Source organism: Musca autumnalis, unplaced genomic scaffold (assembly GCF_047663935.1).
Source record: "Musca autumnalis isolate F117 unplaced genomic scaffold, ASM4766393v1 scaffold_2, whole genome shotgun sequence".
Taxonomy (NCBI): Eukaryota; Metazoa; Arthropoda; class Insecta; order Diptera; family Muscidae; genus Musca; species Musca autumnalis.
In genome coordinates, this window is record NW_027411755.1 from 119808892 (window position 1) to 119823323 (window position 14432).

The 14432-nt window shown below is 35.2% G+C and overlaps 1 protein-coding gene and 1 non-coding gene across 45 annotated transcripts in view; one reads left to right on the forward strand and one right to left on the reverse strand.

Moving 5' to 3' along the window:
• Positions 1-664: 664 nt before the first annotated feature.
• The window catches only part of Wdr62 (WD repeat domain 62), a 480266-nt gene continuing 466498 nt past the window's right edge, over positions 665-14432 (reverse strand). For 25 of the 44 annotated variants that reach the window (XM_073969149.1, XM_073969152.1, XM_073969151.1 and 22 more), the window contains 8 exons: positions 10279-10390; positions 4746-4847; positions 4529-4677; positions 4378-4453; positions 4226-4309; positions 1196-1387; positions 966-1131; positions 665-898 (listed from right to left, as the gene is read on the reverse strand). In XM_073969149.1, coding sequence (XP_073825250.1) covers positions 745-898; positions 966-1131; positions 1196-1387; positions 4226-4309; positions 4378-4453; positions 4529-4677; positions 4746-4847; positions 10279-10390 — 1035 coding nt within the window. In that variant the 3' untranslated portion in view covers positions 665-744. Of the gene's footprint in view, positions 899-965; positions 1132-1195; positions 1388-4225; positions 4310-4377; positions 4454-4528; positions 4678-4745; positions 4848-5137; positions 8120-10278; positions 10391-14432 lie in introns of all 44 variants that reach the window. The other 19 variants (XM_073969119.1, XM_073969124.1, XM_073969122.1 and 16 more) reach the window with 3 other exon arrangements.
• Positions 10920-10990, forward strand: TRNAG-GCC (transfer RNA glycine (anticodon GCC)). The gene has a single exon. It is a non-coding gene; the product is annotated as a tRNA-Gly (tRNA).

The window sequence follows — 14432 nt, forward strand, 5'->3', positions numbered from 1 at the left end:
ACAAAACAAGCGTCTCGAAATCTTCCTCTTCTCCTCATCATCATCTTATTTTCTATATAAAAGAAAAAAAAAACTAAATGAAAAAATATTATTTACTTAATAAAAATGCCATATTTGCGGTGTGGAAATACCCAAAACAAACTTCAAATTACCCAAGATTGTTTGGCTCTTCATTTTTTGTTCAAACACATGGGTTGGAGTCCAATAATAACTTCTTCGGTTTTAACTAAAATTGCAAAAAGACAGACAATTTTCCATGTGTTGAGCCAAGAAAGAAAAAAATATTGTTTCTCTAAAATAAATTAATAGAAAATATTGAATTACAGCGTTTTATCATCATCAAACCACATTTCTTGCATTTTTAAAATAAAAAATATTATTACAATTATGGTAATTTCATTTGTTAAATAATATAGATGTGTATTTTGTTATAGTTAAATATTTTACATTTAATTAATTAATAATATTATTAATAATAATTATCATATTTATATTAATATTAATTATAATTATAATAAAAAAACATTGTTAGCTACTAATATTTGTATTTAAATGTAAATTTATCTTAATAATTGTTTAGTTGTAATTTTAATTTAAATTAATTTATAATAGTTATTGTTAATATTAAATTAAATATGATTTTACTTCTGTTTTCGCATTTCCCTTTGTTTTTCTTTTAGTTTAAGTTCAGTTTTACTTCAATTTCTGCTTTTGTTAATTAGTTTTTTCTTTTTAATTTACACACTAGGAGTTCCCACAGTCCTCGGGTTTGTGCTTCATACGGAAATTACTCAATAGATCGGCGCAGTTATTCACCATCATCATGTAATCGCCATTGTCTAAATTCGCCTGCTCTGTGCTAGAGTACGCATGATTTGGTTGTTGATTTTTATCATTTCTAAAAGTAAATCGAGGGAGAATTTTAATAACTAAGTTTCCTTATAAGTGCCTATACTCTCACTTACTTATTTTGTGTTATATTTGTTAACATATTTTGTGTCATAATCACAGCATTCTCCAATTCTTTCAGCATTAATGAATCTTCACAATTTCTGAGATTTGCGTGCAATTGTAATACGGTTTGTGTTGTTGTATATAATTTGTTAATAACATTATGAACTTGAGATTTTGCTGAAAAGTATAAAAAGAATTTTAGTTATGTACAGTTCTGCGTTATAGGACAAATTCAACTTACGATCTCCATTGCTGTCTAAATCAGCAAAATCAGCAGCTTCTAATACTCCTCGCGTTTTAACCACATTTGGGCTGTTCAAAACTTTATTCTTGTGATCAAAAGCTAAATTACGAGGACGTGGTGGCACAATAGGTTTTGCATTGGAAGAGCTACCCTGGGTTTCTTCAGAGCTGGAATCATCTTGGGGTGGTGCTAGATGTAGAAAGTAGAAGTAGTTAAATACCAATTCTTGTATATAAAAACCCAAAAACTTTTGAAAATATGTCTAATAAAGTTATACCCAAGCTCGGCCAGTTTGCAATAAACTTAATAGATATTTGATTTGAGCTACTTTACATTTCAAACCAATAATTTATTTTGACAGCAAACTTACTAGTCAGCTGGGCATACTGTCTGACTTATATGTTCAACCTGTGGCAAAAAATTTATACCCTCTGTTCTTAGGCTAACGAGGTTATTTACGATTTGATACATGTGCCTCATCGGATTAATGGAGTTAGAACACAAATATGTTCGAAAGGTCCATTGCAGACAATTTACAGTTTATTTAGCCCTGTCCGATCGTCCGTCAGTCTTATGCGCACGATAACTCTCCAATGGAACATACAAACATAATAAAAAACACTGTTACAACCACAACAACATGGATTAACCGGTTTGTTCCAAACCTTGCCCCCCTCGTAACATTTTCTTCAAATCTATACCAAGTCCAACTGATGATGAGCGCGATAACTATCGAAAATTTCTTCCAAACATACATTATGGTCCCAAGGTCAATATCGGACAACACCTTCATATACCTTCGTCCCAGTAGCTCAAAACATTCGCTTAAGTTCTGTTCTAGTAAAGCTTTGAATTTTTCAACAAAGATACTCCCTGGTGTCCTCTAAAAATTCTACGTTGACCGACTAAAATGACTAATGGGCACGATAACTATCGAAAGCAGTGACTGATATTGGTAAAACCTATGTACATTAGGGTTATGACTTTTTTACAACATCATATCCCTGTATCATAGCGTGATGAGTTTTGCCATAAGATTACATAAAATCTTAATTATAAGGTGATTAGGTGAAAAAACCTCACGCACAAAATGATTTTAAAATTTGAATTTATCAAAATTATGGACAATTTTTTGAAGTCACTGAAAACAGATATATAATTGAAAATAAACGTTAGACCCACACGAGATAATTAAAATGACATAAAATTTATTTCTCACTATTTTTCTTCAATTCTGAGAATCGTAAAAATGTCGTAAACGCTTTTATTTAAAAATATAATTTTTTAACAAAAAACAAAAAATTTAAAAATTTTTCAAAGTGACTTTTTTCGCGACTTTTTTCATATTTGAATGAAATAAATGTTATTATAGTTATTAGTATGCTTATACTTATTAATTTGTGCAACAAAAAATAATTTTTGGAAAAAAAAAATTTTTTTCATTTCATATATTTTTTAAAAAAATTATTTTTTTAAAATCGATTTGTGCGTGAACTTTTTTATATTTCAATGGAATAAACGATAGCATAGTGATTAATAGGCAAAAGTTCATTCATCCCTGCTACAGGAAATCATTTTTGAGGAAAAATGTCAAAAAGTCATAACCCTAATGTACATCGTAATATTTCTCTCAAAATTAAATCAATTTCAAAGAAAACTCTCTCCGGTACCTTCCTCACAAAAGTACATAGTTTTCGCTGATGAGGATTTTTAGAAATTTTTATCGGAGGTAGATCTTGTGATTCTGTGATCCTGACATATTGACCCAAAATCTCAAAAAATGTGTTGTTGGCAAGACAACTATCGAAAGGATTGACTTCCAAAATTAGATCCAGTTTCAAGTTAAAGTTTGCCGGTCCATTCCTTAGCTATCTTTCCTGCAGAAGTTCAAAATTTTTGCGATTGAAATCAGTTTGAGACCACTTCTCAGATCGTGTTGAAATTTTTATAGTGGATAGTCGTGGTGATCATGACTATAACATTATATTTGTTTGTTAGTAGAAGCGAATACTTCCTCAGGTATGGTCCCGAAATGTCACCATCTTTACGACCACTTCTCCATACACCTCTGTCACTAAAGTTTTTAGTCGTCTTGGTTGTATTTTGAATAATGTCATCATTTTATTATTCATACATCTCTTGATAATGGCTCTGAAAACCTCCATAGCGAAACAATTTTTGGTGAAATCGAAAGCTCTCATAGGTATTGGGACTAGAGCCATACGATGTGGAAACCATTTGGGGTACTGCTATAGTTGAAGTGGGACCATGGAGGAGCACTTTTACAGTCACTTTCATATGATAAAACGCTTTCCATGCTATTGTTACTGAATTCCTCATCAAGCAATTCTATGACTTTTATCAGTGGCAAAAAGAGCATGAGGCACTGGAATGACGTTGGGATTCCAAAATTCGTGCCTCTTCCACGCCATCTGTTCGGGGTTGTATTGTAAACTATCTGTGAGTAAAAATTTGCGTTCGCATTGATAAATTTCCTGATAGACATAAAACTCGAAGAAAGAGTGCTTAGGCGCCAAAGGTACACATGGTTGGCTTACCATACTGGGACTTGTCGAACCCCAAAATTATTTCTCCTATCCATGGGCATATTGCCACGATGTGCAGCAAGATTTTCAGGAACAGATTTAGAAGCTACTATCTGAGAGTGACGGGTTCCTGAAACTAGACATACACATCGATAGCAATATCATCAAAATCTCCACAAAAAATGAGTATCCATTCGTTAACCTGTGTTTTGTGTTCAAGCTGAACTAAAAGCATCATGATGTTGTATCATCAAAAATTCAAAATGACTTCTAATTTTTTGAATCATTAGGTCAGAATCATTTAAATTGCAAAACATCTACTAAGATTGAGGCTTTATAATTAAATGAAATGCTTCCACTTAATTCTTAAATTTCTTGGTCGGAGTAATCGAGGCGGTTTTTTAGTAAATGTTTGTATTATGTAACGAAGGCTACGATTCGCATAGGGTTCTTTGGTACTCCAATAATGCTGATTACTTACCATTATTAAAATTTGTTTGTAGCGTTCCTTTACGACGGTTATTGTTACCATTCGTATTTTTGGAATTGTAAGAACGACTCGAAACTAAAAAAAAAAATAGAAAAGATTTAATAAAAATTCTAGGCACAGGACGAGCTACAATACTGGCTTACCCGTTGGTCCATTTGAACGACTTTGTCCACTTGAACCAGATCGACTCCGGCTGTTGCTCTCAGTTTCAGAATCACTCTAAAATATAAAAATACAAAAATGATTTAAACAAAAACATTACGTCAAATGGTTTTCAAATATGATTTGACATACCTGATTTAGTACACCCATTGAAGCGTTTGCACTTAAATTAGTGGAAGAACCTTTAATTTGCAGACTATTACGTTTACTGGCCGAACGGGTGGCAGAGCTGTTACGATGTGCAGCACCCGTTTTCTGGGAAGAGCTATTTGATTTGCCACCTAAAAACAAGCACATCAATTAAATGAGTAAGATATCTAAAATAAAGATATTAAATGAGTTAACAAACCTTTACCCATATTGCCCATGTGCAGATCACTAAGGGAACATGCCCTTCGTATGGAGGACGAGGAATCATCAGCTGGCATGGGATTTAAAGTCTTGGGGTTACCTGTAAAAGAGAAATGGTTCATCGTAAATTTCAAATACAAAACAATCTGCTTCACAACTAATTCCAAAGTGTAAATTATGATAATGATGGATGGTAAATTAAGAAACGAAATAATACATGACTTAAACCCAAATGCAAGTATGACGAGATCTTTGTAAAACATTAAAAAAATAACAATACTAAAAAATCAAAATTCTCAAAGAAAAATGTGCTTTAAAAGAAATTCAAATGACATTGAATAAAATCAATGGTGCTAAAATCACAGCAATACGAACGGGAAAGAAGCAAACCTTCGAGCAATTTTTCTACATTCTCCATAGAAGCTTTTTCACTTTCATCCTCCTTCTCATCTTCATTGTCAACATCTGAATCGGCTTTCACTTCTTTGGCCAATTCCACTTCAATACCATCACTATCGAGTTGAACACGTTGCTGTTGCTGTGCCATTAGCTTCTTATTCAGTGCATAAGTTTCTGTACTTTCTAATACATCCGGCAAACTAACATTTCTTTTAATGTGACGAGCATAGGCGCATAAATCGGTATCGGAATTATCGGCCAAAATACGCCTTTGCTCATTCTCAATATCCTTTTCGATTCCTTTGGCTAACATATCAAAATTCATGGTAAGCGATTTAACATAACCTCTTTGTTTGGTATTACATTCAAAGGGACGCATACGCGATTCCGTAGCCAAACGTATTTGTTCGAATTTACGCTCCTCCATGGCTATCAACTTTTCAATAATATCAATCTTCTTGGCTATATTTTTGCATTGATTGCTAGTGGAGGCATCTGTGGGACTTTGGGGATTTTGAGTGATTTCAGTATTGGCCAAATTTTTCTTATGTTTAGAGTCTCTTTTTTCTCGTTCATGTTTGATTTCATCGACCACCTGCTGCAGACCAGGTTTAGTGTACAGCTTCAGGCTATCCATGGTCATGTTATCATGCTCATCATTGCCATTTTCCGATATAAACATTTCAAATGTTTTCTCACCATAATCTGCGGGTAGGCTGGAACCGGCGGAAGGCGATACATTGAGATTTATGTCATTCAGGGGGCACGTGGTGGTTGTACTTCCAACACCATTGCCATTATCTCTTTTATTGCTGGGTGTGTATTTGATTTGCGATACTGTGTTGAAACGCACAGAAATCTTTGGCCTCTCCTTTTGGCGCATTGATGTGGCTCGTCGGGAGGGAGAGTTGTCGAATTTGGAAACCTTTTTCAAACAACTCTGACCAGCCAGAGCGCCTGAACTTACCGATGGTCTCATATTGCTGCCCTGTTTCTTTTTAGCCTGTAGTTCAGCCTGTTTCTCTCTTTCGAACTTTTGTAGATTTCTCTCGAATTTTCTTACGACGCTTGCCGTGCGAGAATTACATTTCAAAACATCGGCATTAACCTCAAAGGAACATGATTTCTTAAGGGGTTCTTTAATCTGCAACTTGCTGGCAGATTCTACGGTAGAGGTTAGTGTGGATTTGAGATTTTCTGGTTTGACTGGAACGGGTGGTTTTTGTTTTACTGGCTTCTTTTGGAATAGCTTTTCATTATATGCCTTTTCGGTTTGTATGGGATTTGTATTTCTCTGCCAACGTGTTTGGGCAAAGTCCGAACTAATGCTCTTACTCACACCCGAGGAATACTGTTGATTTTTACACTTTAATGTGGGTATGTCGTCTGAAACCTTAGATGTTGAAGAAAATGATTGTTGTTGTGGATTGCGCTGGCCCATTGAAGAAGAGGGCTCAGCTAGTTTAGGATATGTTCTTGAGGTTGATATAGGTTTTGGTGGTACAATTTTCCTGTCATTTGGTGCCTGTATCTTCTCCAAATTATAGCTAGATACATCGAAACTTTCGTAGGGTGAGACATTTGATGGCGCCGTTGCATGTAAATGACGCTGCTGCATGTAATAATCAAAGCTGCCATATGCATTGGGACTAGAGCCATACGATTTGGAAACCATTTGAGCTGCTGCTATAGTTGATGTGGGACCATGAATAATGAAATTTCGTAACCCAGGATGTTTGGGTACAACCTGCTGCTGTTCCAGAGGAGCACTTTTACAATCACTTTCATCTGATAAAATGCTTTCCATGCTATTGCAATAGCTGGCATCATCAAGGAATTCTTCGGATAACAATGATTCTTGACTTCTATCAGTGGCAAAAGGATTATTGGAAGTCAAGAAGAACGAAGCACTGGAATGACGTTGCGTCTCCAAAAATCGTGCCTCCTCCATACGCCTGGCCTCGGCCATCTGTTCTGGGTTGTCTTGTAAAATATCTGATAGCGAAACTTTGCGTTCGCATTGATAAATTTCCTGATAGACGTAAAACTCGGAGAAAGAGTGCTTAGGCGCCAATGGTACATATGGTTGTCTTACCATACGGGGACTTGTCGAACCCTCGGGTGAAAACCCAAAATCATTTCTCCTACCCATGGGCAAGTAGCCACGATGTGCAGCAAGATTCTCAGGAACTGATTTAGAAGCTACTATCTGAGAGTGACGGGTTCCCGACACAGGATCATACACATCGACACCAATATCATCAAGATCACCATATTTTCTAGTTATCTCTTCTATCATTTTTTCAGTATCTGCCTGGATCATATCCAGTATGGTGCGAGCATCATCAGCATAGACTGAATGTCGTTTGGGTTCCGTAATAATAATCGATTTGTTATCTGAAGACCATTCAACTTCCTCATGGACGGGTGAGACGGGACATGATTTGTAATGTTTCAAAATACTGGGTGTGCGACGTGTATTGCCGTTTGGATTGCGTTTAACTCGAAGTTGGCTGCCACTGGCCGGTAATGTAGAACTAGAAAAAGTTTTATTCTGTTGTTGTTGTTGTGAATGTTGAGCTTTTTGAGTGACTTTTTGTGTAGTGGGTCCCATAAAAGGTACCCCCGGTGGGGGATGTATCTGATGAACACCTACATGATGTGGATAGGGTGGATACTGTTGCTGCACTTGACGCATTGCTTGACAATTTTGTTGGAGCACTGACTTCGGAGCAGCGCAATTGAAGAAATGCTGTTGTGGAGGCAAAAGCTGTTTGGGTGAAAAACTACTAATTGCTGCAGATGCAGGTGGTGGCATTGGCGGCGAATGTGACTGCGGTTGTGGAGATCTTTCACCACTGCGAACCTGTGGTGATATATCACCAATGCCCGCCACCACTTCTTTGGAGTTGTTAATATACTGTGTTTTTGCGGGTGGTGGTAGGTTTTCGGTGTTTATTGTGGAATCAAAATCTTTATATTAGTAATGAATCAAATCACGCATATAATATGAAATAGGCATACAAATTACATTACATGGAGCATGGTTTGTTACAAAAATACAAGGGCAGCATGTTATTATTTAAAGAGATGTATTAATAGAGATAAAAAAGAGACACGAAAGGGCAAAAATGTGAGAGAATAAGATACAAATTTATTAGCGTGGCATATAAAGAAGAATGCTAAGGGGTTATAGGTTGATATCAAAGGAGGAGTTGTAACAGAATGCTACGTATAAAAAATGTTTAAAATAAAATATTTTGTAATAAGACTTGAGAATGTGCAATCTCCCGCAAAATTTAAAAAAGAAAAAATCCTCTCACCGGGATGAACTTTGTTAGAAAAGGAAAGGAACAAAATAATTTTAAGTTTACATATTTTTTTGCGGCTTATGGAAATAAGTATCCTGGCATATATCTCGAATCATTTCTGCACTACTCATAAAAAACTATGGCTACAATATCGTTTAATAGAATAAAGGTCATTATTATAAGATTCTGCTTGCTATATATTGAACTATATCGAACATATAGGGTAAGTGTTCCTAAGGTCAAATAATTAAAAATTACTATTACAAAATATTTAAATAAGCTTCAATAATATTGTTAACAATCTTCGTGAATAGTCTTATCGAGCTAAAATTATTTTTTTCTCATTTTATTTACGGTTTTCAGTGAAGAGTTTCCAATACGATCGTCTATGGATTTGTCTTAAGAAAAAAAGACAAGTAAAAAGCGTTAGTACGGCCGGGCTGAACTTTTTATACCCTCCAACGTAAACTATGTATTCTGGACTTATATAGAGTAAATAGATTTCTTTCTGTAACGAAAGTACCAATGCCCACAATCTTAGGTGGAGAAGGTTTTGACCACTGGGAACCCCCAAATACCTATTTATCTATCTACCTGAAATTGGGCGGGGCCGATATATGGGGGTTACACCACAACGTGGCCGGCCCTATGTCCAAAATTTGGATGGATAAGTTTTTAACCACTAGGAACCATAAATGCCAAATGATATCAAATCTTGCCGAGAGTGCAGATAAAAACTTGAAAAATCCGAAATCGGCGATACCGAATAGCGGGCTATGCCAAAACGTGGACCTATGCCCGCAATATTTGGTGAATAAATTGATAAACCACTCTGAACCCCAAATGCCAAATGACATCCAAAAACCTTAAATCGGGCGATACATATGGGACTGTACTAAAACGTAGACCTATGTATGTCCACAATTTTTGGTAGATACGATTTCTGACCACTAGGAAGCCTAAACGTCAAATTATAGACTATTCCCTCTGAAAATGTAGCTAAAAACGTCAAAATACCTGAAATCGGGAGGTACCGTTATATGGGGGCTATACCAAAACGTGGACCGATATAAACCAACTTCGAACTTGACCTGCCTGCAAATAAAAGACACATATTTCCAAAATTTCCGCAGCCTCTTTCAGTTTTTGTGGATGGTAGAGTGATTACTACAGACGGACGGACTTAGATCCGCTCAGAATTTTACCCTCATCAAGAATATGGTGTAGGGTATAAAATTAGCGGACATTTCGACATAATTATGGAAACAGGTAAATTTCAATGTGATTGAAAATTTGCACCAGGTACGGTAAACGTAAAAGTTTTCTTTAAAATTGACAAGAAATTAAAATCCTCCAATCATTTGATTTAAGTTAAATCTAAAACATTTATCTTGAGTGGGAGATTTTACAATCAACAACTGTTAAAGCTAACATTATCCCTTATTTATCTTGAAGTCTAATATTAGGTTTGTCCTTTTACGTACTGAACTTTACTGAACATTGTTTCTTCAGTAATGTTTAGCAACATTTCAATTATACAATTGTCAAAACTTTACTGAAGAAAAAATGTTCAGTAAAGTTCAGTACGTAAAAAGACAAACCAATTGTTTCTAAAATTTAGAAATGTTTTTTGTGTTTCCTATAGAGATGTTAACCCTAAGATTTTCTTACATCTCAAATGGAATTGGATGTTATTCAAAATCGATCAACAAAAAACTCTAGCAAACATTTTTTACTTGATTAGCAGTTACATATATGTTGGTAGCATGTTAAAATAAAACTTCTCAATATTTTGCTTTATGTTTTGGCATTATAACTTACCCGTCTTAGCATAACGATTTGCTGCCAATGAACCAGAACGAGAACCATCCAAATTTCCAGCTAAACTTAAATCTGAGATGCTATGACTGCCACGCAGTGAACGATAGCCAACCTGAAATATTTAGAATGAAAAAGGGTTAAAATAAAGCTACATAACATTCAAAAATATTATTAGTAATGAAGCCCAAAGGTGGTACAAGGAATTGTTACTGATTACATAGATTAAAATTAGTCTCAGTTTCTGTTTGTTTGTAATTTGTGTTAAAAAGTTAAAAGCATTCACATCTTGGAAGTTGTCCTCTGCGACCTTTTTTTGTTGAACAACTTTCTTCAATGTTTTTGTTGGTGTTTTATTTTAAAATTTGTTTTTGTTGTTATGATGATGCGCTATATTTAGTACAATGGTTTTAATACATATCGTAGTAGTAAAGCTAAGTACAAAGCATGAGTTATATTTAGAAGCAACTTCTTTGTTAAAGCATATTTGTTTGGTATTCTCCCACTTAACCCCCCTAACCAAACACAAAAACGTATTAAAGAGAAAGTCATACTACTGGTTATAACCACATATTTGAAGATGCTGTCAATAGCATTGGTATGGGGAACCATGTGTTGCGAATAAAATGTGTGTATCACAACAAGCATCGGTGGTTCAGTGGTAGAATGCTCGCCTGCCACGCGGGCGGCCCGGGTTCGATTCCCGGCCGATGCAAATTACTTTTTTAATTTTAAAATTAATTCTTATTTTTTCTTGTTGTTGCAGAATGAATATCAATGCCATGATAATACCGGTGGAATGTTAATATGTTTTCTATACGTGTATTCGTTGATATGAAATAAAAATAGGAAATCAAGTTTTTGATAAGTTAACATTATATTATACCTATGCGATAACGCACAATGCAGTTATGCTTGGTTTACATTTACGAAATCCACTCGATTTCAACTGTAAATTGCTTTGCGTATACGTCAAATGAAATCTCATCTGAAATCCATTGGATTTCATTTGACGTTTAAGTAATGGAATTGACAGTTGAAATCGAGAGGATTTCGTAAATGTAAACTTACTATCAGTGTCTTCATCGCCAAGGCAAATAAGAATGATAGCTTTAGATTAGTTGTGTTCGGTCTTTGCAAAAACACTATTTCCAGGTGGCAGACACATAGGTATTTTATTATTGTTCATTACCCTTAAGATAGTTTGCGCTGGCTTTGCAAACTTTAGATATTTCAAAATTTTAATATCTCTATTAACAAACCATGAATATTAATTAAATAAATAAACGAATTATATTGGCGATGCACAGTGTGTCCAAATACAATATTTTGTGTCAAAAATTCTAAATGTTTAAGTTAGAATCGATCATATTGGTTTATTTGGCCCTATGAATCGCATATGCATATTCGTTGAAATCTCCTCATTCCCATTTATTACACCCCTGTAATAGGGTAAGTGCACCAATAGTCGGCACTTTAAGAGTTTGCCTAACTTCAATCCTTCGCAATTCCGAGGCAATTTGGCCAATTGCAATGAAATAAAGCTTATTTCCTTAGAAATTTAGTTTACATTCCGATGACATAAAGAAATTTTGAATTATTTCTTTTAAAACTTGTGAAATTTGCGAATTTGTTAGAATAGTGCTTTTTTGCTAGTAGTCGGCATCACATGTTCCAATAGTCGGCACATTGTATTTTAGTATATAAATCTTCTTTTTTATTATTTTAAATAACAAAAAGCCGATATTGCTTTTAAAAAGTAAATAAAATAAAGATTTTGTTAACTTTTGGAATTCATTTAAAATGGTTCGTTATAGATTTATTTTTAACATAAACTATATTATTTGAAAGGTCAATAGTATCTACAGTATTAGTACATATTCCAAATAATTGTGCATCATAAAAGTAGGAAATTGTAAATATATTGCTTAAATAAATTAGTTGGTGCCATAGTCGGCAATTGCCGGCATGACACAAATGCATGCACAAACCATGCCTAAAATCACTAAAAGGCATTATTATACCCTCAGCCTTTAGGCTAAAGAGGGTATTTACACTTTGATACGGCCAAAAATGTGCCTCATCGAAATAATGGTTTTAGACCCCAAGTATGTTTGTACGATATCCGTTTCAGACAATTTTGAGTAGATCTAGCAATGTCCGTCCGTCTGTCTGTCTGTCTGGCTGGCTGGTGCGCACGATAACTCTCGAACGGATCAATAGATTCGGTTCAAATTTTGGGTATCGAAATATTTTGTCCAGATTTGATTTAAGTTCGAAGATGGGCCATATCGGTCCACTCCTTCAGGTACCTCCCCCACAAAAGTTCAAAAATGTTCGGAAAAATTGTCCGCACGATAACTCTTGAAGGGAGTATCCGATTTGGTCCATACTTTGCACATCGTGTAATTTCTACTAAACTTAGATTAGGTTCCGATATGAACTACATCGGTCCACTCCTTCGGGTACCTCCCACACAAAATTTCGGAAAAGTTCAGTTTAGGACCTGGTCTCGAATCGCTTTGATTTTTGTTTACGCAAGTTGTATTCGCTGTCCTCTATACGACGCTGTAAGTTTCATTAGGGGCAAGTCCATACTTCCTGAGAGAATAGCCTGAAAGTTACAAAAAACCCTATGACACCGTGTGTAGTGGTTGCAGCGCAAGATAACTCTCGAACGGATCTGCCGATTCGGTCCAAAATTTGGCTTTCGTAATATTTTGTCCAAACTTAGATCAATTTCAAAGATGGATTATATCGGTCCACTCCTTCCGGTACCTCCCCCACAGAAGTTCGAAAATGTTCGGAAAATTTGTTCGTACGATAACTCTTGAAGGGAGTAACCGATTTGGTCCATACTTTGCACATTATGAAATTTCTACAAGACTTAGATGAGGTTCCAATATGGACTCAATCGGTAAACTCCTTCAAGTACCTCCCACACAAAATTTCGGAAAAGTTCAGTTTGGGACCTGCTCTCGAATCGCCTTGGTTTTTGTTGTACCATCTTGTATCACTGTCCCCTATTCGAAGGTACAAGTTTCCTGAGGGGCAAGTCCATACTTCCTGAAAAAATAGCCTGAAAGTTGAAAAACAAACCCTATGACACCATGTTTATGGGTGGAAGCGCAAGATAATTCTCGAACGGAAATGCCGGTTCCGGCCAAAATTTGGCCTTCGTAATATTGTTTCCAAACTTAGTTTAAGTTCGTAGATAAGCCATATCGGTCCACTCCTTCAGGTACCTACGCCACAAAATTTCAAAACTATTCGGAAAAATTGTGGGCACGATAACTCTTGATGGGAGTGATCGATTTGGTCCATACTTTACACATTCTCATAATATCTACCAGATATAGATCAGGTTCGAATATGGACTATATTTGTCCACTCCATCCCGTACCTCCCACACAAAATTTTGGATAAATTCACTTTAAGACCTGCTATTGAATCACTTTGATTTTTCTTCAAGCAACTTACATTCGCTGCCTCAATTACGATGGTAAAAGTTGTTTCAGGGGCAAGTCCATACTACTTTAGAAAACAGCCCGAAGGGTGTAAAAACCCCCTATGGCACCCCCATGGTATATTTCGGTCCATTCCTTTAAGTTCCTTTTCAGCAAAATTTTTGAACTTTAATCCTAATCAACATTTTTGTCGGTTCATACGAGACCACAATTTTGAAACCCCCTAAATAAGTTTATTGTGAAAAAAAGTGTTCAATTTGCACAGGCTGAGGGTATATCTCTGTCGGCAAAGCCGACTGATACTTTTTTACTTGTTTTAATCAAACTATATTTATTAATTGGACTTTAAAGTATTTATTTAATATTTTTGTAAAATTTTGAGCTAAAATTTGAGCTAAAAATTTTGAAAAAAGTGGCAAAAATGCCAGAATTTAAAAATTTTTTTTGTAAAGTGTTCTTTTGACTATTCTCTACGAACACAACAACAATTTTGTCAAAATTTTTTAATTTTAATATAATTACAGACATTATTATGTTGACGTCTCCACTAATTTTTTCTTAAGAGACATGCTTTTTCGGTTGTTGTGAAAAACTCTCACTACAAAAAGTTAAATTCAGATATAATAAATGGTCTATGCTCAATGAAATTTTACTCAGAGTTAGCTGACACTTTTGTTAAAACATTTTTAA